The 26,789-nt window shown below is 43.2% G+C and overlaps 1 protein-coding gene across 2 annotated transcripts in view; it reads right to left on the minus strand.

Annotated features, from left to right (window-relative positions):
* The window catches only part of ccdc88ab (coiled-coil domain containing 88Ab), an 87,130-nt gene that overhangs the window by 6,889 nt on the left and 53,452 nt on the right, over positions 1-26,789 (minus strand). The window contains exons 9-33 of one of the 2 annotated variants that reach the window (XM_030070318.1): positions 26,602-26,683; positions 25,795-25,953; positions 24,997-25,143; positions 24,107-24,251; positions 22,748-22,926; positions 20,783-20,920; positions 18,410-18,593; positions 18,045-18,175; positions 16,824-17,117; positions 16,066-16,248; positions 15,047-15,325; positions 14,503-14,630; positions 13,888-14,026; positions 12,792-12,968; positions 12,502-12,663; positions 10,805-11,082; positions 10,551-10,694; positions 9,932-10,118; positions 9,659-9,804; positions 9,469-9,561; positions 7,724-7,926; positions 4,458-4,535; positions 2,175-2,411; positions 1,932-1,985; positions 116-202 (exon numbers count right to left, since the gene is read on the minus strand). In XM_030070318.1, coding sequence (XP_029926178.1) covers positions 116-202; positions 1,932-1,985; positions 2,175-2,411; positions 4,458-4,535; positions 7,724-7,926; positions 9,469-9,561; positions 9,659-9,804; positions 9,932-10,118; positions 10,551-10,694; positions 10,805-11,082; positions 12,502-12,663; positions 12,792-12,968; positions 13,888-14,026; positions 14,503-14,630; positions 15,047-15,325; positions 16,066-16,248; positions 16,824-17,117; positions 18,045-18,175; positions 18,410-18,593; positions 20,783-20,920; positions 22,748-22,926; positions 24,107-24,251; positions 24,997-25,143; positions 25,795-25,953; positions 26,602-26,683 — 4,034 coding nt within the window. The remainder of the gene's footprint in view (positions 1-115; positions 203-1,931; positions 1,986-2,174; positions 2,412-4,457; positions 4,536-7,723; positions 7,927-9,468; positions 9,562-9,658; positions 9,805-9,931; positions 10,119-10,550; positions 10,695-10,804; positions 11,083-12,501; positions 12,664-12,791; positions 12,969-13,887; positions 14,027-14,502; positions 14,631-15,046; positions 15,326-16,065; positions 16,249-16,823; positions 17,118-18,044; positions 18,176-18,409; positions 18,594-20,782; positions 20,921-22,747; positions 22,927-24,106; positions 24,252-24,996; positions 25,144-25,794; positions 25,954-26,601; positions 26,684-26,789) is intronic. The other variant, XM_030070319.1, reaches the window with a different exon arrangement.

Here is a 26,789-nt window from a genome sequence, read left to right on the forward strand (position 1 = left end):
GTTACACCAAATCAGAATTTAAAATTAACATTTTTTATCACTGATCCCTATTGAGGTGCTTATGACTAGGAAACCAGCCTATTGTGGGACTCAGTGCCAAGTGGGAGTCACTTACTACAGATGCTACATGGCACTCTGCACACAGCGCTCAGCTCAACAGGGGAAGGACACAGAGCCAAAGCACTGCGATACACCTGCAGGCCTGATAGACACATACACACACACACGCACACAAATACACACACAGGCTGGGAAACATCAAACTTAAAATGTGTTAAGTCAGCAGGAACACTACTGAGTTTAGGGATTGATTCATCATCATTCCTAGGATCCAGTCAAATCTACATTTTTCCTCACTAACAACCTGCCTCTAAATGTCTAAATGCTGAAACCAAAGAATTAAGACTGGAGATTGTAGTGTCCCATTGTGTAGGAGAGTGTGTATGGACGTTTTTAAACCACACTTAGCTCAACTCTATCGTGTCAGCTCTGAATCACCAAAACCTTGAATGCCATTAGGTGCTCTCCAAGTCTCTGCCATCTTTTCCATTTCATTGTCTCTACAGAAACTCCCACTTTCATATCTGATGACATCAGAAGTTGGGGTCTTATCCCTCTGGCCATGGGACAAAGTTGCTCATTTTTCCTGATTATTAATGGAACTATTTTAGACTACAGGAATGAATTCCTAAAGTGAATGTCACAGTGGTTCAATACAATGGTGCCAACAATAGGGTTAATTTACAGTACTCAGCGGAGTTATTGCACAGTAAAAAGCATGTGAATTTTTAAGTATGACGTGTCCACTGGCTATGTCATGCATCTCGAGGACCGAGTGCACACTCTTTGGCACTTGGGTCCACAGGACAATAATAGTCGTTACGATGTGGTTTGCAAAAGTGGGGTTATGTCAGCACATAAACACCAAGAAAATGTGGCAGCCATTAAAGGCACTGGTCAAACTAATGTGCATCAAAGACCAAGTAGCCATAACACTGTGCAAAACAAAACCTCTAGAGTGTACCTTAATGGCTGGCATATCATTACCTGGAATTGTCCAGTGTATGTGAGTGCTTGAGGCCATTTCCTCCTCCCATTACAGAAAAGTACAGGAGACTGTATCTAATGGACTCTACAACCATAACAATGGACAGGATATTGTGAGGGCATTCTGGGAACACTAACCTGAATCGAATCCCAGTTTGACATTAATGCCTCACTTTCTCATTTGCTATGCCAGACCCCTAAAAAGGTCTTGGGGCAACAGTTTATTGCTTCGCTTGGACAATAGATGACCTAATTTGATGCAAAACCTTGTAAGGAAAGGAGAGATTAAAAAATGAAGCAAGCAGGAAGACTTTGACCGCCTCAGGCACAAGTGATGTTGGCTTGGCAGAAATGAAATGCTAATGTGTTTTGCCAACAGGTTAGAAGGTACAGAATGCATTTAGGGTCATGACAAGAAAAACGAAAATGGGCGGAGAGCTAGCATGGACACTAGCAGTATGTGCTAGTAGGTTTGTGGCTGATCAGCAACTGGGTCATCTATGTTAGGGTGGTACAGAATTGATGAATAGTTGCCTGGCCACAGATTAACTGCCCCTGATAACATCCTAAAGCCTGGAACAGAGTCAATCCTACTTCCAGTGGAGGCTGATCTCCGTCTCCCTCTGTCTCGTGCTCTCCTTCGCTAAAATGTTTTTCCAACTGTAGATCAGGCTTAGTCAAAGTACTGGAGGCCAGCCCAAAGATTAGCAGTGGGGCTGCTGAGGACATGACCTGCTTTGAGGCTATTCAATCTTGTCTCGTTCCTCAGCTGGCATGTTTGCTGATTCCCTGATGTCCCCTGACAAACCGTTACAATCACACATCCTGTTCCTTGTCTTTCAACATGTCTACTCCTTGATGTTGATGTCAAAACAGCATCTTACCTTGACCTCTGGGGTCCTCCGAGGAGCCTGCCACGTCCTCACAGGAGGCGTTGTCTGTAGAAACACAGAAGCGAGCGCCATTAATAAGGGAGAGGAACGGTAACTGCCTGCTGATTTGACTTTGGTTTGACGAAGTTGGATTACCCAGTTAACATAAATTTATAAAAATGTCTGTGGATCCATGCAAATGCTTAAATGAGACCAATGGAGCAAAAACAAACAAACAAAAAAACATGCCCTAACCTTTGACCCGAAGCCGGTGCTTTGCCCTGCTGTGGCTGGCAGTAGGCAGGGTGAGGGCGGCACAGTCGATGGCGTTGGTGGAAAAGGCTAGCTCCTTCATGCGCTGACTGCTTCGCCCGCTGGAGCCCGTCATGCCGGCCTCACCACCCTCAGGTCCATCTAGGTTCTCGGTGCTGCCCGCCCACTGAGCCCCAGGACCCCCCGCCACCGCCATGCTCTGCAGCAAGTCGTTCATGGCTGGAAAGATGGATGGACGGATGGAAGGAAGAGAAGAACTTTAGATAGCGCTTTATGTAACCTGAAGACATGGCCCTCCCTTATGTAGCCAAACAGAGGCATGGACCTCCAACAACTCGTTTGCTTTAACTGAATATCTCAGAGCCTCTATGCAGTCCTTTCACATCCCACTTGTTTATGATCATGCGGGAATGCAAAATGGCACTAATGAAAGCAAAGCATTCACAAAAAAGGTTGTTTTTAGCTGCTTGTGCCTGTAGTTTTCCAGACAGTGTTGTCCTATCTCTCACAGTACCTCCATCTATCAGCCTCATAGAGGATTACTATTCTGGTCCCACAATGAACAAAAGCATTCAGCCCACTTGAGAGTGAGGTTACTGATTAGGGCAGAGCACACAAAGTGGGACACCAGATAGAGGTACATGCTACTGGCACAATTTCCTTAAACCTCAGCTGGTGAGGTGTCTCCAAACACCCTAGGTCCTTGAGACATAGAGATGGCAGTACAAGAGGAGGAAATATGCAGGCTGCCCATTTTTAACTATCATTTGACATGCACTTGATTCCTCCTGTGTGATTAATTCATCTTGTAAAACACAAATGAATCAAAAGTGTCCTTTTCTGTACTTCAGGCAAGTGCAAACATGATAACGGATTATGATGAGTGCTAGACAAGATGCATAAAGACGGCAGCCGCGTGCTTTGTCGTTTTTCAATCTTCCTGATCAATCTTGGACAAATGCTGTTTTTGGACAGGTGATCGTGTCACCCCGAGTGGCTACCGTTCTTATGCACTTGGTCTACCGGGCCATGTGTGATGGCAGTATGACGGCATGCAGAGCTGCTCCGAGCAGCAGCAGCAGCAGCAGCACAAAGTGTACACAGAAGACCAGAGGCAGAATCAGAACAAGGCGACTCCATGTCAGCAGCATAAGATATGAAATGCAGCCCGCTGAGACAGAGGAGAGAACAGCGTGAGAGAGAGAGAGAGAGAGAGAGAGAGAGAGAGAGAGAGAGAGAGAGAGAGAAGGCTCCATTTCAAGTCCTCCATGGTGAGTGCAAGCAGTGGTGATCACAGATCACAGTGCTGGTGACCTATAAGCCATGCCTGCACAGCTGCAATCAAAGATGGAAGCAAACACACCACAAGCACATGAAAGGCAAGCCCAGAGTCTCTCTCACTCAACCCACACCGACACTCTCTCTCTCTCTCTCTCACACACACACACACTCACTCACACACAGCCTTTCATACCGTATACACAAAAAAATGAAACCATGGATCACATGACAAAGCTGCCCGATAAGTTCCCAGATTCACACATGGACTACATCTAGACTCAACTAATCCATCTAAGAGGAGACCTAGACTAGACGACACCAAGACTACTGGTAGGGATGCAGAAAATCAAACCACCAGGATAGAAGAGAAAAATCTACAGGAAGAGAAAACTCCTACTGTTATATTAGTTTCCAATGTTATTTCTAAGCGAGAGTGAGGTTAGCACTGTTTTTTGTAACAAACACATTCAGTCGTATGTGGATATTCACACACCAAATGGGTTCAAAACACACAGCGTTAGTCAAGTCAAGTTTGGATTATTCGTTTTCCTATCAGTTGTGAAGAGAAAGTGTTCACTAGACTAACAGGTGAGAGTAGATGGATAAAGCTAACAGCAGGTCATCTATAGGAGGGACTGGAGGCGGCAGGCGCAGGCGACGGGGGAGTTGCTCGGAGGAAAACACAAGGAGAGGTCACTGATGTCACCAGACACAAACATAGAGGTATTATGACTATGCAGTGTTTTTAAGGAAACTTTAAAATATGTCCCATCTTCAGTGGCAGAAATAGCTATGCCAGGTTGTACCGTGACAATTATGTTGCGGGACATCGCTATAAAACTATGGTGTCTCTAGTCAGCCCCCCCCACATTTCAAGTCTCCTGACATCAATGACCACTCCCTTCTTTGTTTCTCCTTGCATGGTAATGAGAGCAAGAGGAGGAGGCAGAGGGAGGCTAGCGTGGTGGCTAACGGAGGTCTTACACATGGAGCGTCGGTAGATGGCCTTGGCCTTGTCTTTGTCCTTGGATCTGTTCCTCATGAAAGGCAACCTTTTCAGAGCTGTCAGAGCGCAGCCGGAGACAGACGGAGACAGACAGAGAGAGGCAGAACAAGCCCGAGAGAGGTGGAGGAAAAAGGAAACAAAAGAAAAAGGAGGGCAGAACAGAGGGATGTGGTTAACGTCTCAGAGAGACCCAGGGGAGAGACGGAGAGCGCTGAACCCCTGGACACTCGACTGGACAAAAACAGACAACCATTCAACAGTCACAACAGCTACCAACCAATACAGGAGACAACTTAAAGGGGTGGATCATGGAATTACAAAGTCTAATTGAGCAACAACTGGAAGCCATTTGAGTTTATCCAAAAACATAACCATCTTGGTTTATTGCTAAAATAATGGAAGCAGAAGCTGTTAGTATTTGTAAGAAATAGGTTAGCAACACTAGATCTAGTTAATGGGGCTGAAAACATTTCTCTAAGCATAAAAAATGCTGTACTCAATGTTGCAAAGCAGAAGGTTCTGTACCATTTTTTTCTTTATAACTCCCGAGAAATTGTTGTTATTGTGGTCCTGTTAACAAAGGCATTCATATGTCCAGTTTTTCCCAGCAACTAGGGCTGGACGATATGGACAAAATCAAATATCACCTCAATATACCTCAATACTGATATTGTGACAATATTGTAGAGATGACGACTGGTGCTTTCGTAAGATATTTACATAAAATATTTTTGATAAACAATCATTTGGACATTATGACAAAGTAGGTACAGACAAATAACAGAATAGCTACACCAGTCTGATAAGTTCAGAAAACTGCATCCCTGTCGTGCATGGCAGCCTTGAACATCAGGAAAAGACAACATTTATGCCATATCACAATATCTAAAATCCCAGATGATATCTAGTCTCAAATCACAATACCGATATAGTGCCCAGTCTTATCAACAACACATTGTGTTTTTTGGATGAATTAAATGGCTTCCAGTTTATTAAAATTGAGTTTGACTTCTTTCAAATTTCAGTGGTCCCTTTAAGGGTAGACATTTATGCAAATGAGACATTATGCAAACAAATACAGAAAAAACGCATAAACAGATATGCAAACACACACACACACACACACACACACACACACACAAACACTCAGCCGCACACCCACTTCCCGGCAGGTAGACATTGTATAGCAATCGGTGGCGCGCACACACTCAAACACACCTATGTCAATGGTCATGAGTGTTGTTTCATAGTTTGCCTACTATAGTATAATGGCTTTAAAGCATTACATACACACATAACACAACTGTCCACACCTACATGAGACACAGAAGGTGGAGTTTATTAAAGGGTGCAATCAGGAGAGTGAATAGGTCAAACCAGGGCGGGTTAGCAGCAGGGTAGGCCTCAGTGTTTCCATAGCAAAGATAAAACCAATAATAAGAAACAAGAAGCAGACACTCACTTTATTATGTTGAATTTGTTCTGCACATTCATATTTATTTGAAGAAGTATATTTGGTTGCGAGGCTATTAAGAACACATAAAGTTCATTTTGAGTCTAAATCTGACTTGCCATTTTCCCACAGTTGTTTCTGTAACACTTAGTTATCACCCATTGAGGTAAGTATGTTGCTACAACCGACATATGACTGGACATGCAGACCTATTGAAGATGAATGGATTTTGGTATTATGTTTCTTATGTATCTTCCATGCGTAGCTTCCTGATTTTACACCATGCCTTAATAAGGTAGTATGTAAAATCATACGTTTCAGTTTAAGACAAAGACAAAACTTTATCTTGTCTCTACTTGCCTGGTTTTCCTTTTAGCTTTATAGCCTTCTAATTCCAACTGAAGCATAATGCAGATGGCAAACCCGTATTCCTTCATTCTTTATTCTTCCTGAATAACCACATCCAGACACCCACGATTTTGAAATGTCATGCACTGATTGGACACAGTAACGTGAGCCACAATGCATTGCACCTTTTAATAGGTATGAGTCTACGTTAGAGGGCGGTCCCTTGTTATTTACAGTGGAGCTGCACAGATGAGCAGGTTGACATCATTGTGAGTGAAAGCTAATGAACTTTGTTTGTTCCTGTTGGACGAGGTTGTAAACAGCGAAACAGACCCGGGACAAAACAACCTGAAAATATTTTCCAATGACTGAACAACTTAAGATGCGCTTGATTTAACTTGACATTTGAATGCTCAACCAAATGTGGCAGGAGATTGTTTGCATACCAAATGCAGTGCAGAAACGTGACTCAACTGGTGCCAACTCTACACTTCTACATGCGCAGATTCACTGTCCTTATAATGTATAATGCCACTATCTGAAGGACTTATCAGTACACCACCATCATCATCACTAAATAGCTTTACTAACCTACAAATGACTAGGAAATTCCACAAAGAATCACCACAGCACACTGGATGAAGCTCTGAGACTGTCTGTCATGCAGTACTGCTTTTGAAATTTGGACTTTCTAGGTTTCTAAGGGTGTACATTGCTCATTTTCGATTTTCTTTTCCTTTGGTCATGTAAGGTAAGAGGAATCAAGCATTCCCAATGTTGCTTCAAACATCAGAAATGCAATATCCAGGGCCCAGGGTCAACCTTGGCGCATCGCGCAGCTCGACCGTAACCTCTATGACAGCTGATGGACACAGACAATGGACTCACAAAAACATGCCCCGAGTGACAGGACAGTCGGGTCATAAGCCCCGCCCACCCTCCCCACCCGAGGCATACCATTGGTGGAACCCTGCCCTTGGGCATGGGGCTGCTGCCCTCTCCTCCCTTCCGCAGAGAGAGAGATAAAGAAGCAGAGGAGCAGTTAGGGGAGGAAAGACCCATTCAACCACTCAACCAGTACACAACCGCACACACCAAGCAGCAGGGTGTTTTGTGCATATGTGTATGTATTTGTGTGTTTGTGCATGTACGAGTATGTGATCATTTGTATTGTATCAAAGTGCTTTCATTATTAATAAGAACCTTTTACTGTTTTTTTGTACATTTGTGTCCACATGTGCATGACTTGCTGTATGTACAGCATGTGTTCATCTGCATATGTGATCACTGATGCTTTGCAATTAATTTTATATGTTTTTTACTGATGTGATGTGTTGGTGTTTATAGATCTGTTTATCTTTGGTCTCAGCTTTTATATTGAGCGCCTAGCAACCGCTGTGAATGTTGGTGAATGGTGTGTATCTTGCATGCTTGTGTACTCACTGCTGCTCCTCTTGTGCGTGAGAGCGTCGTCCAGGGAGTTGGAGCCGGAGCCGACAGAGGAGCTGTCCTGGCTGTCCGGAGGGAAAGCCAGGAAACCGTCGCTGGACTCCGAACGGGACGGAGTCAGGGTCAGGGAACGCATCCGCTCCCGGCTCTTCGGCTTGATCAGCTTCCTCATCTTCAGCGTGATCCAATTTCCACGCCTGTGGTGGGAGGAGGGGGGACAGGGTGAGAGGCAGCAGGAACAAGAAAACACAAAGTGAATGTGTGAGAAAATGAGAAAGTGACTGCATTCCTTCATATACAAAGAATATAATGGCTAGACCAATTATTAGTTGTTAAACTATTTATGGAGCTTGTGTTTTTACAAGCCTAAATTAGTTATTTCTGTAAGAATGAATTTTTAACTGTCTGATTTGTTCCACATGTGGATTTTCTGGCTGTATTCCAACCGTTCCCGTCAATGATGCTCAAGATCAAAATGTTTCCATGCACCCTGAAAGCTCTGCAGGCCATCAATATTTGATATATCTCACCCTGAGGCTGCAGCTTGAGTGTTTTTTTGCCATTCCATGCCAGATTTTGGCCCAGCCTCAGTCAGACTGTCAACAAGCAACTATTTTAAACACCACAGATCTGTGTTTACTGTGCTATACTGACTTGTTTTGGAGTAGTTTACAATTCATGCCTACATCTGCTACATCTGTAGAAAAACCTTCAAATCAAAACTCAAAGCCCTCTTGCTCTCATAGGACCAACCTTGCACAATCTAGCTCGAGCCAGACACCGCCTCTTCTTCTATGTTGGCTCAGACAGTATTTAAATAGAAATCTGCCGCTGGGAACCCGCTGAGGAACGGCCTCCTGGTTGCTACATGTCCAGACTCACTTACTGTCTGCTGTTGGTATGAGTATGTACGTGACTAAATGTGGGCTCTCTGTCTTTCCTGTTTCTCAGATACCAGTGCAGTGTTCTACCTTGCAGTTTGAAGTTGGTGCTGCTCTAGCCTCAGTGGTCATTAATGCTGGCTACTGTCCCATCTGTGACTTTGTTTTTCTACCTGGCATTGGACACAAGCAGTGCCCCTGTTTCTGTGGACATCTGAGGCGACGGTGACCTTGTTCCTCTATCATGTTTTTTGCCTTGCCTCTTCCGTGTCTTACGTCATTGTCCATGTTATTGTCCATTTGACTGTTAGTTTTGGCACCCACTGCCTGCTCAGCTGTCCCAGTGGGGGATCTGTCTTTGACTTGGCTCAGCCAATGTTTGTCCCATTTTTTCCTAATAATATTTTCTGGAGAGTTTTTCTTTGCATGCACTGCAGGTCTAGTGTTGGTGGTTCCAGGTATGCAAGGTTATGTAGGATAGCGCTACACCTCCAACATGGTGTTGGAACTACTGGAAGCCATCGTATATCATACTTTGTCTTGTTTCCTTGTGTTAGTGCTTCATTGTTTCCTTGTGTCATTCTGTCATCTCCATCACTGATTACTGATTGATTAGATCGAGGTAGGTACCTCAAAGGTAGTACTTTGAGAACTTGATCTTAAACTGAGATGAGAATCCAGGTCATGCACAGGTCATTGCCACTTACACAAGTTTCAGACAAAGTAACTTAATATTTCAGTACATCCCCAAGCTCCCCAGCTGTTCTGGTGTGTTTTTAAACCACAGTGATATTGCGGTATTGTTGTTCTGGTGTCTACAGAAAAAAAACAGATAAAGTCTGATTTTTTTTTTTTTACCTGCGTGGAGGTGAGGGGTCATAGAACTTGTACTGGTCCATGATCTTCTCCTCCAGCTTCTCCTTCTGTCTCCTCAGTTCATTCAGCTTGTCTCTGAGGGGTGCAGAGAGGAGAGATGACAGTCAAGTCTCCATAAGAGCAAAAGTGCATGAATTCTAGGACGTCAATGGAAACCAAGACGTTCAGTTACATGTATTGTCTCTGCTCTACATGGAACAGGTCCTTGCTCTCCATGGTCTGCTCCAGCAGGGTGCGGTTCTGCAGCATCAGGGTCTGGATCTGGTCCAACAGGTGGCGATTCTCCTCCTCCAGGTTCCCTTTCAGCTGGCTTAACAACTGACACACACAAACACACACATGCACAAACATATATCAAAGGGATGTACACAGACATACAGAAAAGCACTTGGGAAAGGAAGGGAAGGGAAGGCAGGGGAAGAGGAACGAGTGTGCATCTCCTCACCTCACACTGGTTGGTGAGCTTGGTGGAGGTGATGTCGAGCTGCTGGTACTGCTCCTTCAGCTTGGAGAACTCCGCCTCCAGTTTGGTCTGCTCCAGCTTGGCGCTGTTCAGCTGGCTCTTCACGTTCTTGTGGTCCAGCTGAAGAGCCTCGTTGTCCTTCAACAGCTGACGATATGTGGTGTTCAGCCTTGGAGTGAGAGCAGAGAAAAACTCATCAATACACAGATACATATATGAGATGACAGACATGTGACATTTGGGGCAGTGTAAGGAGATGGCTCAGAGTAAATATGCTCATTTCAGAGCAGATATTTTGACATGAAATAGCAGGTAAACACAGGTGTTATTAATGACATTAATGAAGATTAAACTATATCTAACAGAGCCAGGGTCCTGGTGTTGTTGATGCTGGTTAACTAGAAAGACTGCTACACCTCTGGTTACCTGCTGTTTCATGTCAATATGGCTTTTGTGAGAAAGGTCTTCTAAGCTAGACTGCATTAGATTATTGCTGATGCTTTTCTTCCATCTCTTCTGTTTTTTTTTTGTGTGCAACAGCCAGTTTCAAAGCACAGCTATTATTCTCAGTAGGCTGTTATCAAAGTCAGGTTGAACTGACCTGTCATTCTCCTCTTTGAGCAGTTTGCACTGGTCGGCTGTGGCTTGGTGGGTTTGGTTCTCCAGCACCATTTTCTCCTGCTGCTCCTTTAGATTTCGCTCCAGCTCCTCCAGCTCCCCCTTCCTCTGAAGCAGCTGCTTGTACCTGTACATACATACACACACAGACAAATGCAGATTGCTTTGATGTATCCACAAGGACAGCAGTGGTCATTTGTGTAGGAAAGCTTAGGGAAAGTCTTGACCCCTTCTCACCTGTCCTCCAGCTCCCTGTGCTGCTGCTCCAGGCTCTTGTGGGAGCTCTTCAGGCCTCCGTGCTTCCCAATCAGCGCCTCGTATTCGGCCGCCTGCCTCTCGTGGAGCGCCGCCAGCTTCTCGTGGTCGCGCAGGAGCAGCTCGTAGGTGCTCCTCAGCTCCTCTTTCTCCTTCAGTGCTCCCTCCCGCTCGCCCTCCACGCTGCTCTGCTGGCTCTGCAGCTGGGCATTCTGCGCCATGAGGGCGGCGCTCTGAGAGCTCAGGGTGGAGTTTTCCACCTAGAGGAGAGGAGGGAGAGGAACATGGAGAGTGTTGGTACATGGAGGAGGTAAAGGAAAACAGGGGATTGGTGAAAGAATGAGGATAGTACAAATATAAAAGAGATGAGGGATGAAATGGGAAAATGTGATGATGAGTTCCATGAATCCCAGTCCCGGGCATCAGGTTCTGTGGCTTGGTCCATTCTATACTACACTGTCTATATTATATATACATATTTATATATACATATATACTGTCTATATTTACATAGGCTATTTATATTTTTCTCTATATTTTTATATATTTTATATTTCCTGCTTATATATATATATTATATTTATTATTTATTACACATATACTACTTACTTATATATAGGCTGTTTATTTATACTTATTATATATATACTATTTATCTTTTTATTTATATTTTTATTTACATTTATATATGCTGTTTACATTTATTTACATGTACTGTTTATAGTTTACATACTGTTTATATCCACACATACTGTTTATATATACTGTTTATACCTATATATATATATATATTTATATATCTTATATATCTTATATTCTATATTTATACTTATATTTACACTTCTTTTTCTGGTCTTTTTTTCGGGGGGGGTTTTGGCTTATACCGGGACCTGAGTGCTAATTTCGTACCACTAGCATGTAAGTGTGAACTGGTATGACAATAAAGTTCCTTGAATGCTTGAATCCTTGAATTAATTTACAATTTTCAACTGCTAGGAGTAATGGCACTGAACTCAAATAAATCATCAAAGTGTAGTATGTTCAGTAGATGTTGATGCTATTTTTGGTCCTTAGGGGGCACTGTGTATCTAGTCTGCTCATTGTCTTCTGGTTGTAAGCGCCGACCCCAAAACACAAGCAGGAAACTGTTTTCCTCTGTGGTCACAGTGGTTTGGCACATCTAAAAACCATCTTTGCCTCCACACAGAGATAGAAACACCTTCCCACCCCACAAACACACACCAACTTCCAGCAATGGCCCCAAGTAAACCCTGCAGCCTTAATGTAAGCAGGGTTTGAATAGCTGCCAAACAGGGACTACTCGTCTAAATCCATACTAGGAAGCTAAGCATTTTGGCGAGAGGAAGACAGCTGTCTACAAACAATCCAGAGAGGGAGGCCAGGACATCGGCAGCTTGGCATTCAGTGTTTGTAATGTAGTATTTTATAAATTGAATATAGTATAATTTAGAAGAATACTGTAGGTTGGGTGTTTCTCTACCTTTTTGCCACTGTATGATTCTACTAACATGTACAAGAACTCTATGAAAATAATGGTTTTATAGTGTTTTTTCTAAAACAAAGTTCACAAAGTGGTTCAGTATGTTGGCTTTCAAGTGAGTGTAAAGCTTCTGTCTGGCTAATAAGCAGTATATGTTTTAGGATGGACACTGGTTTACCTGCAGCTTGGCGTTCTGCGTCTGTAGCGTTGTGTTGTTCTCCTGCAGGGAGGCAGTCTGTCGCTGTACAGCCACGATCTGAGCCTGCAGGTTGCTGCTTTGAGTCTCCAGCTGTTTGAGCTGGCTCCTCAAGGCTGCCTTCTCAGCCTGGAGCGTGGCATTCTGGAAAAAAAAGAAAAGAAAACACACACACAAACAGACATGTAAATAGGACATTGCCTATGCTTCATGCATGCAAGAGCGTCACATAAACCATATCTTGCGTTCTCATGGGCTTTTGAGTCACTCACATTCCTCTCCACCTCGATGAGTCTGTCTTTGACCTTCAGCAGCTCCCTGGTGGCCTCGTGGCTCTCCTTCTCCCACTTACTGACAGCCTGCGGGTCCTCCCCTCCTCTAGGGGGCGAGCTCTGCACCATCCTCTCCTCTTCCTCCCTCTGCCGCAGCGCCTCATAGTTCTTCTTCACCTGCAGAGAAATGCAGGAGTTACAATGCCGGATGGACATTTTTTGTGTCCTAGTTGTTCATCGTGTATGTAAGATTTGTTGGTAAGTGACATTTATCCCTAAAAATTTCCCAAAGTGCCAAGCAGTTTGGGAAATAACAGTTTTCCAGGTTTGATTAGATGGAGAAGACAGCAGAAGACATACTAAATTAAAGTCGCAGCAGCAGCCAGAATACTGTGTGACATCAGTAATGGTTAAATCAAGTGGACAGTGATTCACCACTGACACTCATGTCAAGTCCTTTCACCTCTCTCTTCAGCCGTGGATGAGATTTGCGTCAGTAAGTTCAAAACAAAAACGCCTCCCTCAGGGAAAGCCCACATCCTCCCCGCTGCTCCGACTCTTTTCCCAGACTCCTGCCGCCTCATAAATAGATTCATTGGTGATAGGAAGAGTGGATGCGTAAATAATGCATTAGCCTTGAGAAGCCCTCAGTGTTTTCAGTGTTTTTAGTGTTTTAGACTGCAGGGGGAAAGGTTTTTGTACACACTGTTCTCTTGTGGGTGAGCTGGCCGATTGGTATTCTCTTATTGTGGGAGGTGGGGCACTGTGGGATGTGTTTCTGTGGTAAATGGCATGGCCTGTGTGTGTATGCCAAGGCACATACTGGTGCGATTGGGTAAAAACTGCATGTTCAAAATGTCAACGTTTCAGGAACTAAACAAAAAGAACAGCCTGGGTTTGAGCTTGATGGCAGTGCTTTTCTGATGTTATCCAACCGTAAGGGGACAGAGGATTTTATTAATCCATAGAGGAGACAAGTATGTTTTCCTACAATTGCAGCTGGACCATGAAAATCAGGAATTACACTGATGAAACATATTTTAGTCAAAAGGTTTATGCGCGTATGTTGCCTCGTTTGTGTGTGTGAGACACTGACTGTCTTGAGCTCCTGGCGAAGCTGCTGGTTGAGGTTAGACGACTCCTGCAGTCTGGCCTCCAGGGCGGCGATCTTCTCCTCCTTAATCTCCAGAGATGACTTAAGAGTCGACTCTAGTTTGGACTCCAGCAGCTTGAACCTTAGAGCACAGGGAGAGTTAACTCTGTGTTTCCGTGTGTGTGTGTGTGTGTGTGTGTGTGTGTGTGTGTGTGTGTGTGTGTGTGTGTATGACAAACACATTTGATACCTTCAACAAAAAAGAGACAAGGCCTCCCTATTATTATCACAATATATCAAGGCCAAACAGTTTCTTGGCTAGAGTGTGGCAGGTGGTGGAGAGTGCAGGCTCAGAAATTTCCCACAGGATTATTATGCAATACACCAAGATTAATTCAAACTATAGCACCAGTCTAAAATAGGTCATAGGCCTGTTTCCACACAGCAAAACTACTGATCACTTGTAGTGATTATGATCCTGAGATGAGAGCCTGAAGTTGTCATTCAGGCTCCAGGAGTATAAATCATTTTGAGAACCACCACAACTTACTTTGTGTCAGGTTTATTTTTGATGTATGTGTTTGTGTGTGTGTGTGTGTGAGAGAGAGAGAGACCGACCTGTCATCAGAGCTCTGCTCATCATGCAGGAGCCTCTCCTTGTTGAGACCGATCTTCTCCAGCTCATGGGTCAGCTTCTCCAGGTCATTATTCATCTGCTGAGTCCGCAGTTTCTCACTCACCAGCTCCTGCATTCATTAACATACACACATATAAACACGCACACATCTTTCAATGACACCGAAGGTCATTGCTATTGAGCATTTATTGATCAACAACCCAGTTTCGTAATCTTAATGGAAAAGCTATGAAGCTCTAATAGGCTGATCTGGCCATTATCACATAAGCATACATAATCAATGTCCATCAAGCAGTCATACATCCATTGAGATCCTTAGTTTTACCTCTCCAGATTCCCATAACAACACAAGTCTGCCACTAAAAAAGCTCACTTTGAGTATTCTATTCATTGCAGTAATCAATTCTTAAAATTCCATCTGACTTTTAAACATCCAACATCAAGGGAGTGGGAAATTTGGGGGAAGTCTCAGGACGGAGTCAGGACATCTTGACGCGCTTGTGCTTTCAGACATTGATTTCTCACCTCTCGGAGAGTGACCAGGGTCTTCTTATCAATGGTGGCCTGTTTGACCAGCTCCTTGTTCTCCTTCTCCAAGTCTTTGACCCTGGTGCACGAGTCCCTGAAGAAGATCATCTCCTTGCCCATGGTGCGGTTCTCCTTCTCCAGGGCAGAGATCCGCTGGTTGCTGTCGTCCAGCTTGGAGTCGCGGATCTCGGCCTGCTGTCTCAGCCGCTTGTTCTCCTTCTCCAGGAGCTTCTTGTCTTTCTCCAGCTGGGAGCTCTCCTGCTCCAGTGTCTTGTTCTGGGAGCGAGGGGGAAGCAATGGAGATAAAGCGTATGGATGGATAAACATCATTATAGGATTACTTTTAGTGTGAATGCTGTGTAAATACATGTTTGGCTAAAAGTGGACACAGATTAACTCAATGGCAAAAAAAAAACAGTTTTCATAAATAATCTGGGATAATCCAAGCCTGCTGGAAAACATGTTATAATTTTATAAGCATGGACTAAAAGAGTGGCTGCCCTGCCCCGGTGCCAACACTGTTGCTCTGCCAAACTTTCATACAGCTCCTACAAAGCCTCTGATACCTAGCTATAAAATCCATGTCGAAAGAGCAAAATTTACCACAGCTCCTGAGAAACCTACATGTGCACTTCACAAAATGTCCGTGAAATCAACAGTGACGTTTGATGACACTGTTACAACAGAATCAAGTCAGCCTGGAACACAAGCTGGGCAGAGTTTGCACTTTTGGGACAATCAGATTGGCCCCATTCTGCCAGCCAAAAAAAAAAAAAAAAAAAAAAAAAATCAGTCCACTCCAAAAAAGTAACTGAAGCTATGTCAGTTATGCTGCCTACAGCGATGCATCCCATAGGATTTTGTGCCGATTCTATGGCTGCTCCAGGGCCGGGTGCAGTTCAAAAATGTTTCTTATCTGGAGTTGTAAACACTGACTCTAACATGCTAAGATGCCACTTCTCAAAAAAACAGATGGGTCACAGTTGCTGAATGAATGTAGTGGAAACACTGCCTACCTCCTGCTCCAGCTGCTCCAGGCGCTTACTGGAGATCTTGAGCTCTTCCAAGTTGCGTTGGAGGGTCTGATTCTCGGCCTCCACCTCCTGCAGCTCTGCCTCCAGCTGCTGGATCTTCTTGCTGCTGTTTTCTAAAGCCTTCTGTAAGCGCTGGTTCTCTGTATCTAGGCCCTGGTAACTCACCTGGGAGGGGAACAGATTAGGATATTAAAAGCTTTCATGAACTAGTTGCTGCAGCTCCCTGTTGCTCTTCTATGCCAAAGCCCTAGTAACTCACCTGTAACAGTCTTGATAAGTTCATATTTAAACATCAATCATAACATTAATAGTACAGCTGTTTTGCAAGATCTTGTGTGGTTCTCAGTGGTTATGACCTCTTAACTCACCGATACACAGAACTGTGATAATTTAATATCAATATCAAGTAATATATGTATATGATTCATTGTTTAATATTGCTACTTTTGATAAGAAACTACTATCAGTAGGAGTAACCACATCAGTAACACAACCTCTCTCTTAATCTCTCAAAGGTCTGTCTTCATGAATTAAGCCTTGACCAGCGGTCTGAGCTGGTCCCTCTTGCCAACAGCAAGAATATCAATAATGGTATGATAAGCAGTGGCTGTGAATGGTGCCAGGCTCTCAAAGAAGTTCATTCTATTTAAGCTGTCTCCTACTGTACTTTAGTCGAGTACTGTGACTCCAGAACAAGAGGTGTGCCGGCTGTGTTATGACTGGCAGTCCTGAAGTTTTACCTCTAATCTCTCGGTCTTCTTGGAGGAGGCCTTGAGCAGCTCCAGGCTGCGTTTCAGCTGGCTCCTCTCACTTTCCAGCTCCCTGTTCTCCGCTTCCAGCTGAGCGGCCTTGGCCCCTGCGGACCGGAGGCTCTCGGCCGAGCGCCGCAGCTCCAGGTTCTCATGCTCCAGCTGGGAGTTCTCCTTCTCCAGAGCCTCCAGCTGGAAGGCCATGTTCTTCAGAGCATCCACCTTCTTCTTCAGACGGCGGCCCTCCGTCTCCAGCTCAGTGTTCTCCTTCTCCAAGGACGACACCTGCATACACAAAAGTAGTGTTTCAGATTAATGCCACGGGCTGACAGGATACAACTGGATCTGCTGGGCCCATATCAGGACTGCCAAAAATTTGCCACTTGATTTGTTGCATTGATAATGGCTTCAAAACCTTTGTGAAAAAAAGCTGCTTTTGGTAATGTATAGTTACAAATTATACAGCTACATCCAACCCTGAAAAGTCTTAACTACCTGCACCATAGATCTTGTCCTTCAAACGAAGACGACTTAAAGACAAGGAGAGCATTAAATAATCACACAACAAAGTCCCACCTAAGCTCGTAATTCTCTTCTTGCAGCACTTACTGTAATCCATTACAGTCAAGGAAATCATGAAAAAAGCATGCATACAAAAATAAATCAAACACAGCAAATCTTAACCAATGACGATCAGAGTTCTCCTCCCTGAAGCTAAACATACAAAGTCAAACACTTTGTATGTCACTATCTGCTATGTTCACAAAGTCAAACACCTTGTATGTCTGTTGGCAGAATGCAAAGACGCAAATAGACAGGAATTTGCATCGGGTATCATTAATGGTGTGAATATGCAAATGAGCTGAAATTTTTGCCGGTCTGATGCAAGTCTGCAAGGCAAAAATTTGTTTCATGTTGGGCCTGAACACACCATAAGGCAACGGCTTCTTTTCTTACAGGCTATTTATGTACTGAAGTGCAACTGTTCATAGCAATGACAAAATTTCAAAGGGAAAACAAGAACTAATTGACTATTCTCACATGAAAATGAGGTTAAATGAGTCAAATTCATGTGACATAATGCCTATGACTTGAAGAAAAACTGCCATACCATACACTACATATTATCGCCTCATATTAAAATAAGGGTATTCAGGTTTATTAACTATCTGTAACGTAGCACCTAGACAGAGAGAACACAGTGCAACAAACCTTTTCACAGGTGATGCCAAGACTGGCCACTTTCTTCTGCAGACTCTCGTTGTCCCTCTCCAGCTTCTGCACCTGAATCTCCAAGTCCTCTGCTCTCTCACCTTTCTCCTTCAACACCTCCAGCTCCTTACCTACACACACACACACACACACACATCCATCAACAGGTTGATTACTTTAGAAGACACTGATGCAAAGTCTGTTTCCATCGACCTTATCAGAGTGCGGCAGAGATCAGATTTAACATTCAAGAGGAATGAGGAAACAAAAAAGATGGAATATTTATTTCTACAAAAGGAAGCTGGTAAGCCACACTTAGTGTCAGGTAAAGTCAAAAGTAAAAGCTGGACCATGACGTCACTCACGTAGTTGTTTCCTCTCAAACTCCATCTTGTTAAGTTTGGCGCTGGTCTCGCAGATGGACTCGTGCAGGACGCGATTCTCCTTCTCCACGTCTTTGACTCGGGCTTCAGCTCCCACCTGGCAGCGCTGGCGCAGGGATGTCACCGTCTGGCTCAGGTGCTTGTTCTCTTGCTCCAGACCTTTGAGCTGGGGAAGGGACAGCAGAGATTCAGTGACTGATGGGATCAGAATTGATACAGCCATTGGTGAAATGTTGCCTGCATCTGAAAGAGGTTTTAGCATTTTTATCACGGTTTTAATGGATAAAGTTAAAAACATATATATTAAAAAAACAGTGAATGATTTCTCAAAAGTTAGGATCTGATGAATGTGACTGTGCAGACCCGAAGATCTGCTTCAAATTTTCATTTGGTCCAATTAGGGATTTCTGTGGCAGAATCACAAGAATTCAAGTACATCAGGGAGAACTAATGAAATGTAGCTAACATGGTCTATAGAACATTGCAACTCATTTGAAAATGATGTATGCTGAAAAAAAAGTTGCCTTTCATAATGTTTGCAAAGATGAAACATGCGGATAGAGCTGTCCTCAGTAATCTGTGCCTACCGCCTGTGCGAGTGAGGCCTCTGTAGCTCACCAAGGCAGGATTTTACAAATCAGATGTTTAACCTGATCAAAGCTGTCAGATTTGGGTCTAACAGCGATAAAATCCCTCCAGGCACAGGCATGCCACCGCATCTGGGGCACCGAGTAGCAGAAATCTGTCGAGTCAATAAAACACTGTCCTAGCTCCACGGAAGAGTTTTCTGTGCCAAAGGCAGATCGGTTGCACAAAGACGGCTCTCTGCTCAAGGAAACTCAATCTAGACTTCGCTAAATCAAATACGTTGGTGGTGTTATTTTGCCGGAGTTGGAAAAAGAATGAATAAAGGTTTTGTGAGCGGAGCGGCATGTGTGACGCAGGGGCTTAAAGCATAGGCTATAAAACTCCCTATGTTTACATGCATGTCAAAACATAATGTGATGATAATAATTCTCAGATAAAGACATTAATTATATTAACATGTTAATCCAATTACGCTCCTCTGAATAAGGTCATTACCTGAATATTCAAACTGCTCATGAGATGTGGAACAGTGCCCTATTAACCTGCTTTGGACATGCGTCAAAACACACTCCAGGCATTATCATCAGTCTGAATTTTCATGAGCCATACATATACATGTAGTTAATGTTTAATACTGCAATATCTCAGCTTCATGCAGCTTCACTCTCTGCAGCTGAAAACTAGACAAGGGGAACTTTAACCACAATGTCAGCAATAAAACTAGTTTTGAAGGGAGGGGAAATACTGGATATCACAACAGACATCATTCATTCAATTACGTGCCATGTAAGAACACTGTAATACAGGTAGGATTCATTTTTATGATGCTTATGGGCCATTTTTAATCAATCGGGCTTTGATTCAAAACCATTTTATGTTTAATCTGGTGTAATAATTTTATCTGACGTTGTCTGTTCAGAGATACAAACAGTACATGTTCTCGTTTTTAATCATGTCGAACAATATAGTGTTTTTTGTGTCTTTATTGTGCAATCAAACAGAATCACAGTCTTGCAATCAAAATGTATTTGAGTGCAAAACCACACTGCAATCATTTTTTTTTTTTTTTTTTATTGCAAGTAAAATAAATTTGTGATTGAAATGTGGATTGAAAACTTTTGTTTGCGAACCGAAAAGTTTTCTTTATAAATTCAAAAGTTTTTCGTAATGACTGCTTGTCAACATCCACAGTTATAATGTAACAGTATAGTGACCATTCTGATCCAGACGTCTGTCACTCTAGTCCAGACTGGCCAGTAGTGCCTTCCATCTTCCAGCTTAGGTCCTGCCCACCAGACTCAGCTCAACAACAAGCAAAAGTTTTGAATTCACAAACAAAAGTTTTTGATTGACAAACCCAACTTTTTGATTTGCAAACAAAACATTTTGATTCACATTTTAATCACAAATTTATTTTACATGCAATAAAGCATTTTGATTGCAGTTTTGATAATTTTGCACAAAATATATTTTCTGATTGCAAACCTATTCTGTTTGATTGCGTAATAAATAAACAAAAACATGCCATGCAACAATAGCAACAACTTTTCAAGCCTAAGTGTCAAATTTTTAAAATTGTGATTATCTTAGTCTGTTGTGGTTGTGATTATCTCCCAGATTAGATTACTGTGTGAACAGAAACACTGTCATTGTTCATGTTCAACAGTGCATGTGTCTTCTTGTATCTTCAGTGTTTATGTCCTGTCCTGATCTTTTCCCCATGTGGACACAGACACATTTAAAAGTGCATATTATAAATGTGGATACCTGTCTCTCGGAGTTCTCCCTGAGCGTTTCCAGAGTCTTCTCCAGTAAAGCCTTCTCTTTCATCAGGTCGGTGCTGAGCGACTCTGCGCTGCGGAGAGAGTCTCTGTCTGTTGTCAGCTCAGCCTCCAGCTGCTCCAGCTGCACACACACGTGGAAATAAAACTAATCAAATGCATAAAATCAAAACTTTGCTGCATCTAAACATCTTGATTGGATGTGAAGGTCCTTTTCGGTGCAGGAGATAAACGCTGTTCTCCAGTGGTAATGACTTTCAAGCAGGCCATGTCACTACATAAAATATCAGCAGACTGAACAGTGGCTGAACTGTGTGTACAGGCTGTGTATCATACTTTTTCAGGCTGTTACAGATCTGAGGACCACACAAGATCTGGGCCTGAAGGCTGTGTTCTGTGCTATCAAACTCTGAGCTGCCGAGTGGGAATGGCTTTGCTAGAAACAGACAAATGATTTAAAGTGACTGACATCTACGCTGTAAAGCTGAGATGTCACCTTTCACATGTCATGCCATGTCAAAGGTTTGTACCTCTGATCGTGAAAGGCTTGATAGTTTTTCAGAAGCCTGTCTTTGAATCTACTGATAAAACACAGTTTATCTATCCATATGCCCACAAAAACATATACATTTGCACAGAGAACATGACACTCCCACATGCTTGCTGAGTGAACGCTGAAGAACACGGTGCACTTATTAATCCACGATAAATTGGAGCTGCTTAAAATACAGCACCTTTCCTGTCAAAGAAACTCCAGGAATACACACATTATACTTAAAAACACATGTGCATGCACACACACACACATTCATGTATTTCTATCGTTGTGAGGACATTATATTGACTTCCATTCATTTTTTACAGCCTTCCCTAATCTTAACCATAACGCTTATTGTATCCTTAACCTACCCTTAATTCTAATCTTCAACAATAAGACAGAATTTGCCTTCGCTGTTGTGAAGTGGCCAAAATGCCCTCACTTCCCAAAAATGTCCCCTCTCTGTTGGTCAACAATGTGTTCTGGTCCTCACTATGTAGCGAGTATAGGAACACACACACACACACACACACACACACACACACGCACACGCACACGCACACGCAAGAGTTTTCTATTGTTCAAGCTGCATTCACATCTTAATGTGTTTTGCTCTTGACTCTGCGTCACCCTGAAATAAATTTCTCACTCCAGCTTTCCTCTTGCCTTTGTGAGAGGAAAAACACATTTCCATGCTTTTTTATTCCGGGGGCACAGAGAGAGGCTTATGTTTCTGAAAATAGCTGAGAGACTTCTCTTAGCGAGGGGCGTTCGAGTGTCACAGACTGGCAGAGAAAAAGCAATGCGGGGCTGTCTGGATTTACAGCTTTGCTTTCCTCCTCTCCAACCCTCCCTCTCCATCCTCCCTTCTCTTTTTCTTGTGCCTTTTTCTTTCTGCCTGACACCGAGTGAAAAGGTCTGACAGACAAGTGATATATTATGGAGGAGGGCTGGTCCCATATGCTGATGTGAGTGCTTGTTGTTACATCTGATGAGGGCTAGAAACTTAAACACTTTCAAACTCGGTTATTAAACAAAAAAAAAAAAAAAAACACACTCAAGGTCTTAGATAGTGTTCTACCCTTCCATCGTTTTGCCTTAAACATCTCTTTCTCTTTTATTTTATTCATCAGTCACAACAGAGAAAGGCATTTTTTGTGTTTATTATATCCAAATCTCTTGGTAAAATGTTTCCAGCTTGTAGAGGAAACTGCCTGGCATAATCTCAGTCAGTGCTCGGCAAACTTTTGAGCAATATTTCTCATGATGTCAAACTTATTTTACACGCTGTTGTGAAGAATTGGCAGCTATTTCACTCAATATAACATTCTGTAGAAAAGTTCTTCCATCCTGCAAGTGTGTTTTTTTATACCTTTTAAATTCTGTATATACACTGAAAGGCCCGCTGCTTACTTTCTGGTTGAGTCTCTGGTTTTCCTGGTTGGCCTTGGTCAGTTTTCCAGAGGCGTCCTGACTGGCGGCTCCTCTGAGCTCCTCCACCGTCTTCAGCAGAGTCTGGTTGTCTTTCTCCAGCTTCAGCAGGCGGCTGGACGTCAGCTCGTTCACCTCCTCGCCCAGGGACTTCTGGGGGACTGGGTGGACGACAGGGAAGAGGTACAGGGGATTTCTTTTTCTACAGCTGCTACAAATAGGTAATTCATTAAACCAAAAAAAGAATATTCCAGCGCACACCAGGATACTAGGTTCACACTGTTTTGACAATAAATCATATCAATAAGTGGAGCAAACTACGCCTTTTGCATGATGCTTAATCAGATTCGCACAAAGCCTAATTTGCCATCCAGGGTGTCTTTAAATAATCAGGTGCTGATTGGCAGATTCAAAGCACTTCAACATGTAGCCTACAGCATCTCATTACGCAATGCCATTTACACAAATCAATGAGACACAAGAATGCAAATCAAGACTATCCCATCTCTAATGAGCACATACCGGATTCCTACAATAAAAACAAAAAAATACAAAATATATCAAAATAGTAGGCTATAAAATATAAAATACATTCATGCAAAAACCTCTGGGAACAAAATGCATCAATAAGTAAACGGTCCCTAGTTTTCTGATTATAGCTATCATGTCAAATGTCAGCGCCACAGAGACCACCAAGGTTCAGTCACTATCAAATTAAATTAACTTATTTATAAAGTATATTTACAAACAGCCACTGTTTACCAATGTGCTGTGCAAAGTCTAAACCATTTAGATCACAATAGCCTTCAAAAAATCTAATTACATTATCACAACTGCACTCCATCCGCAACCCTTAAACCTTTTAAGTGCTATTTTAACAAACAGCCCTCCACTCAGGGTCTTTATCCAGATCCTTGGCTAGTTAACCCTCTTAGCAGCTTTCATAATCCCAACTCACAGATTATCCTCCAGGAGCCACTGAATATTAAATACAGGACTTAACCAAGTGAAGAGAAAGCCCAGTGGAGGTTGGCAAAGACGTAAGGGATTGGAGCCGGGGAGGAAGCCACGGCCAAGAGCCGGAGGCCAGAGTCTAGTCTGTTGGCGGTGTGAAGCCTCCAGACCTGGCCCGTCCCTTGTGGTCCCCTAGCTTTTTGTCACTACCTGCTCACCTCAACTGAATGTCAGCTGAGTGATGCTTCAGGGCCTCCTTCTCCAGGCTTCTGCTCTCCTGAGAATGGATGCTAATTCCCGATCCCCTACTGCAAACCCAAGTCTTTTGCCAATACAGTTGCATTCTTACTCTCCTATGCTCCTCAACCTCGTCCATCCCTTCCTCACCTTCAGTCAGCTCAGGCGTCTTGGACAGTTGCTCCAGCTCCCAGCCCAGGTGCAGGGACTCGTCCATGCTCTGTTTCTGGGCCATCTCCAGCACCAAGTTCTCCTCCAGCAGCTCCTCCATGCGCTTACGGTCCAGGTCCCGCTCCTGGAGATGACAGATACACAGGAAGTGTTTAACCCTCCTATTATGTTTGGGGTCAATTTGACCCCAGCCAATGTTTAGCGTCTCTAAATAAATGATTAACATCATTTTTTTTTGCTTCATATTTAATGAGTGTTCCTAATGTAATGGGTTCTATTGGGTAAACATGAAATTGACATGATGATATGTTTCAATGTCCTGTACACACTTTGTAACGCATTGGTTATAAATAACAAAAATCTGTACTTAGAAATAATATAAAGTCATTAAAACACCAAAAATTAAAATTTCTTTCCAATTTCAGATCAATCAGTGAGATTTTATGGTGATTTGCATATTTTTCAATTGTCGCGTAATACAGAGTTATGTTATGTTTTATTTAAAGGGCTATTTAGGTAATCAACAAAGAAACATAAAGTACTTGACACATAAACTTTAATAACAATTTTAGTTATAATAATTTCGTGGAAGTTTAAACTACAGGGGTCAAATTGACCCCAAACATAAAAGATGTTCAAAAATGTCAACATAACAGGAGGGTTAAACATCACTGTCTATAGTCTTAACACACAAGTAGGCTCCTATACTCTTCTTTTTTAGCATTTCTCCACTTCAACAACCAACTCAATGTTCTTGATCTGGCACGTTCGCTACAGGCTCTCGATAGCTTGCAGTTATCGTTCTCTATGTACACCACCACTTGCCCTCCATCAGCTGATTTTGCCATCCATCCATCCATCAATCTCACCATCTCCAGGTCGTGGATCTTGGATTTGAGCTGCAGGCTCTCCTTCTCCAGGAGGTGCAGTTTATCAGAGCGAGCCCTGCTCCCATCCAGCTGCTCCTCCAGCATGGTCTTGGTCTCCAGCAGGATCTGGTTGTCCTCCTTCAGCTCCTACACAGCCCACAATCACATCACCACACAACAGCAGTTAAAGAAAACCCAGACTGCAGTAATCATTATTAATCACATCAATTTGTTTAGGACAGATCCTCTTAAGGAAATGAGAAATGTTTCACAGGGTCTCTTGACCTCTGGCCTCCAGATCTCTGAATGAAACAGCACTCTGTGGCCACGGCTCTCTCTTTTGCAGACATGCCCACCTTATGTTGATCCCATGCAGTTTGGGCCACAAACCCTGCAGTCCAAATGTGTTCTTTTGGCCTGTTGTAAAATGGTGTGTGTGTGCAGACTGGGGCCTAAACAGTCTTGGAGCTGCATCAGTTGGCTTTGACTGGAAAGCTGAGACTCTTGTGGATTCAATGAGCCACACTTGATTCATGTGTGATGATGTTAGTGGCCATAATAGCCATTGTTTGTTTGAAACTTGATGTCACTGTACAAAATGTCCTATTGAGACCTCTGTGAGACCTCCCCACCTGCCCACACCCAAAATGGGTCTAAAGAACGGTGAGGCAGTGATAGCAGTTTTTGTAGTGACAGTGTAGTAGGATACATTCCTCAGAATTTGTCCTTTCACAAACACTACTATAACTGCTTTTGTGATAGTGCCAGAATCTTAAATGATGCCGTGTGTTTCTATACCTCCACTCTGGCCTTGTAAAACTCAATGTCGTGAAGCTTCTCCTTGTATCGGCTCAGCTCACTCTCCAGTTTGTCCACGCGGATGGCCTTCTCCCTGAGCGCGTCCAGCTCGTCCCGGTAGGCCCGAGCTGACCGTGCATCCGACAGCAGCTGGTAACTCTGCAGGAGGCAAAAATGCAGCAGAGATATGTTCAAATGTGTTTTCAATATCTACATTATGCAGCATGTGCATAAGCAATAAAAAACAAAAACGCTGGCTCAAACAGGAACAAGCTGACATTCATAGTCGCACGCTCACAGGCACACAAACACACTTACAGATGTCTTAATAAGTCAGTGGGTTCATTAATCTTCAAGCAATCATCTATGATCAGTGCTGTAGATTAGCTATAAGCAGCAAATAGCCGCGCCACTGAGACTCATCTGTTACATAAACAGGATGAAAGAGCACATGCAAACACTCAATCAATCATGCACGAATGCACACACTGCATCATAATTTTCAATATTCCTCTTCATGAACACATGCACCTTGTTTACTGCATGCAGCCAGACAGCCGCCCACTCTAAATCAAAAGCCATGTGAGGCAGTAACTAAACCTAAAGATAGCTCTAATAGCCCATAATGAGCTAAGGCCCTTAGGCCCTGATTAAAGCCTGGCAGATATAAAGTACTGGATCCACTTGGAAAGAGGAGGGAAGAGCAGGTGGACTGAAACCGTTTGTTTGTGTGCATGTGTGCATGTGTGTGTGTGTGTGCGTGTATGTGTGTGTGTGTGAGAGAGAGAGACTTTGTAATGGTGTTACCTCCTGCTGTAGCCTCTTGAGCTCAACCTCCATGTTCTCCAGCTCCTGTTTGGTGTCCAAAAGCTGCTCACTCTTCTCTTCTCTGAAAAAGAGAGACGAGGGAGAGACAAAAAGGTCAATGAAACAGACTGAGATGGAGAGAAAAAAAGGAGGAAGATAATGATGACACATTTTAAAACAGGATTTTC

This window comes from Myripristis murdjan, chromosome 15 (genome assembly GCF_902150065.1).
Source record: "Myripristis murdjan chromosome 15, fMyrMur1.1, whole genome shotgun sequence".
NCBI classification, from domain to species: domain Eukaryota; kingdom Metazoa; phylum Chordata; class Actinopteri; order Holocentriformes; family Holocentridae; genus Myripristis; species Myripristis murdjan.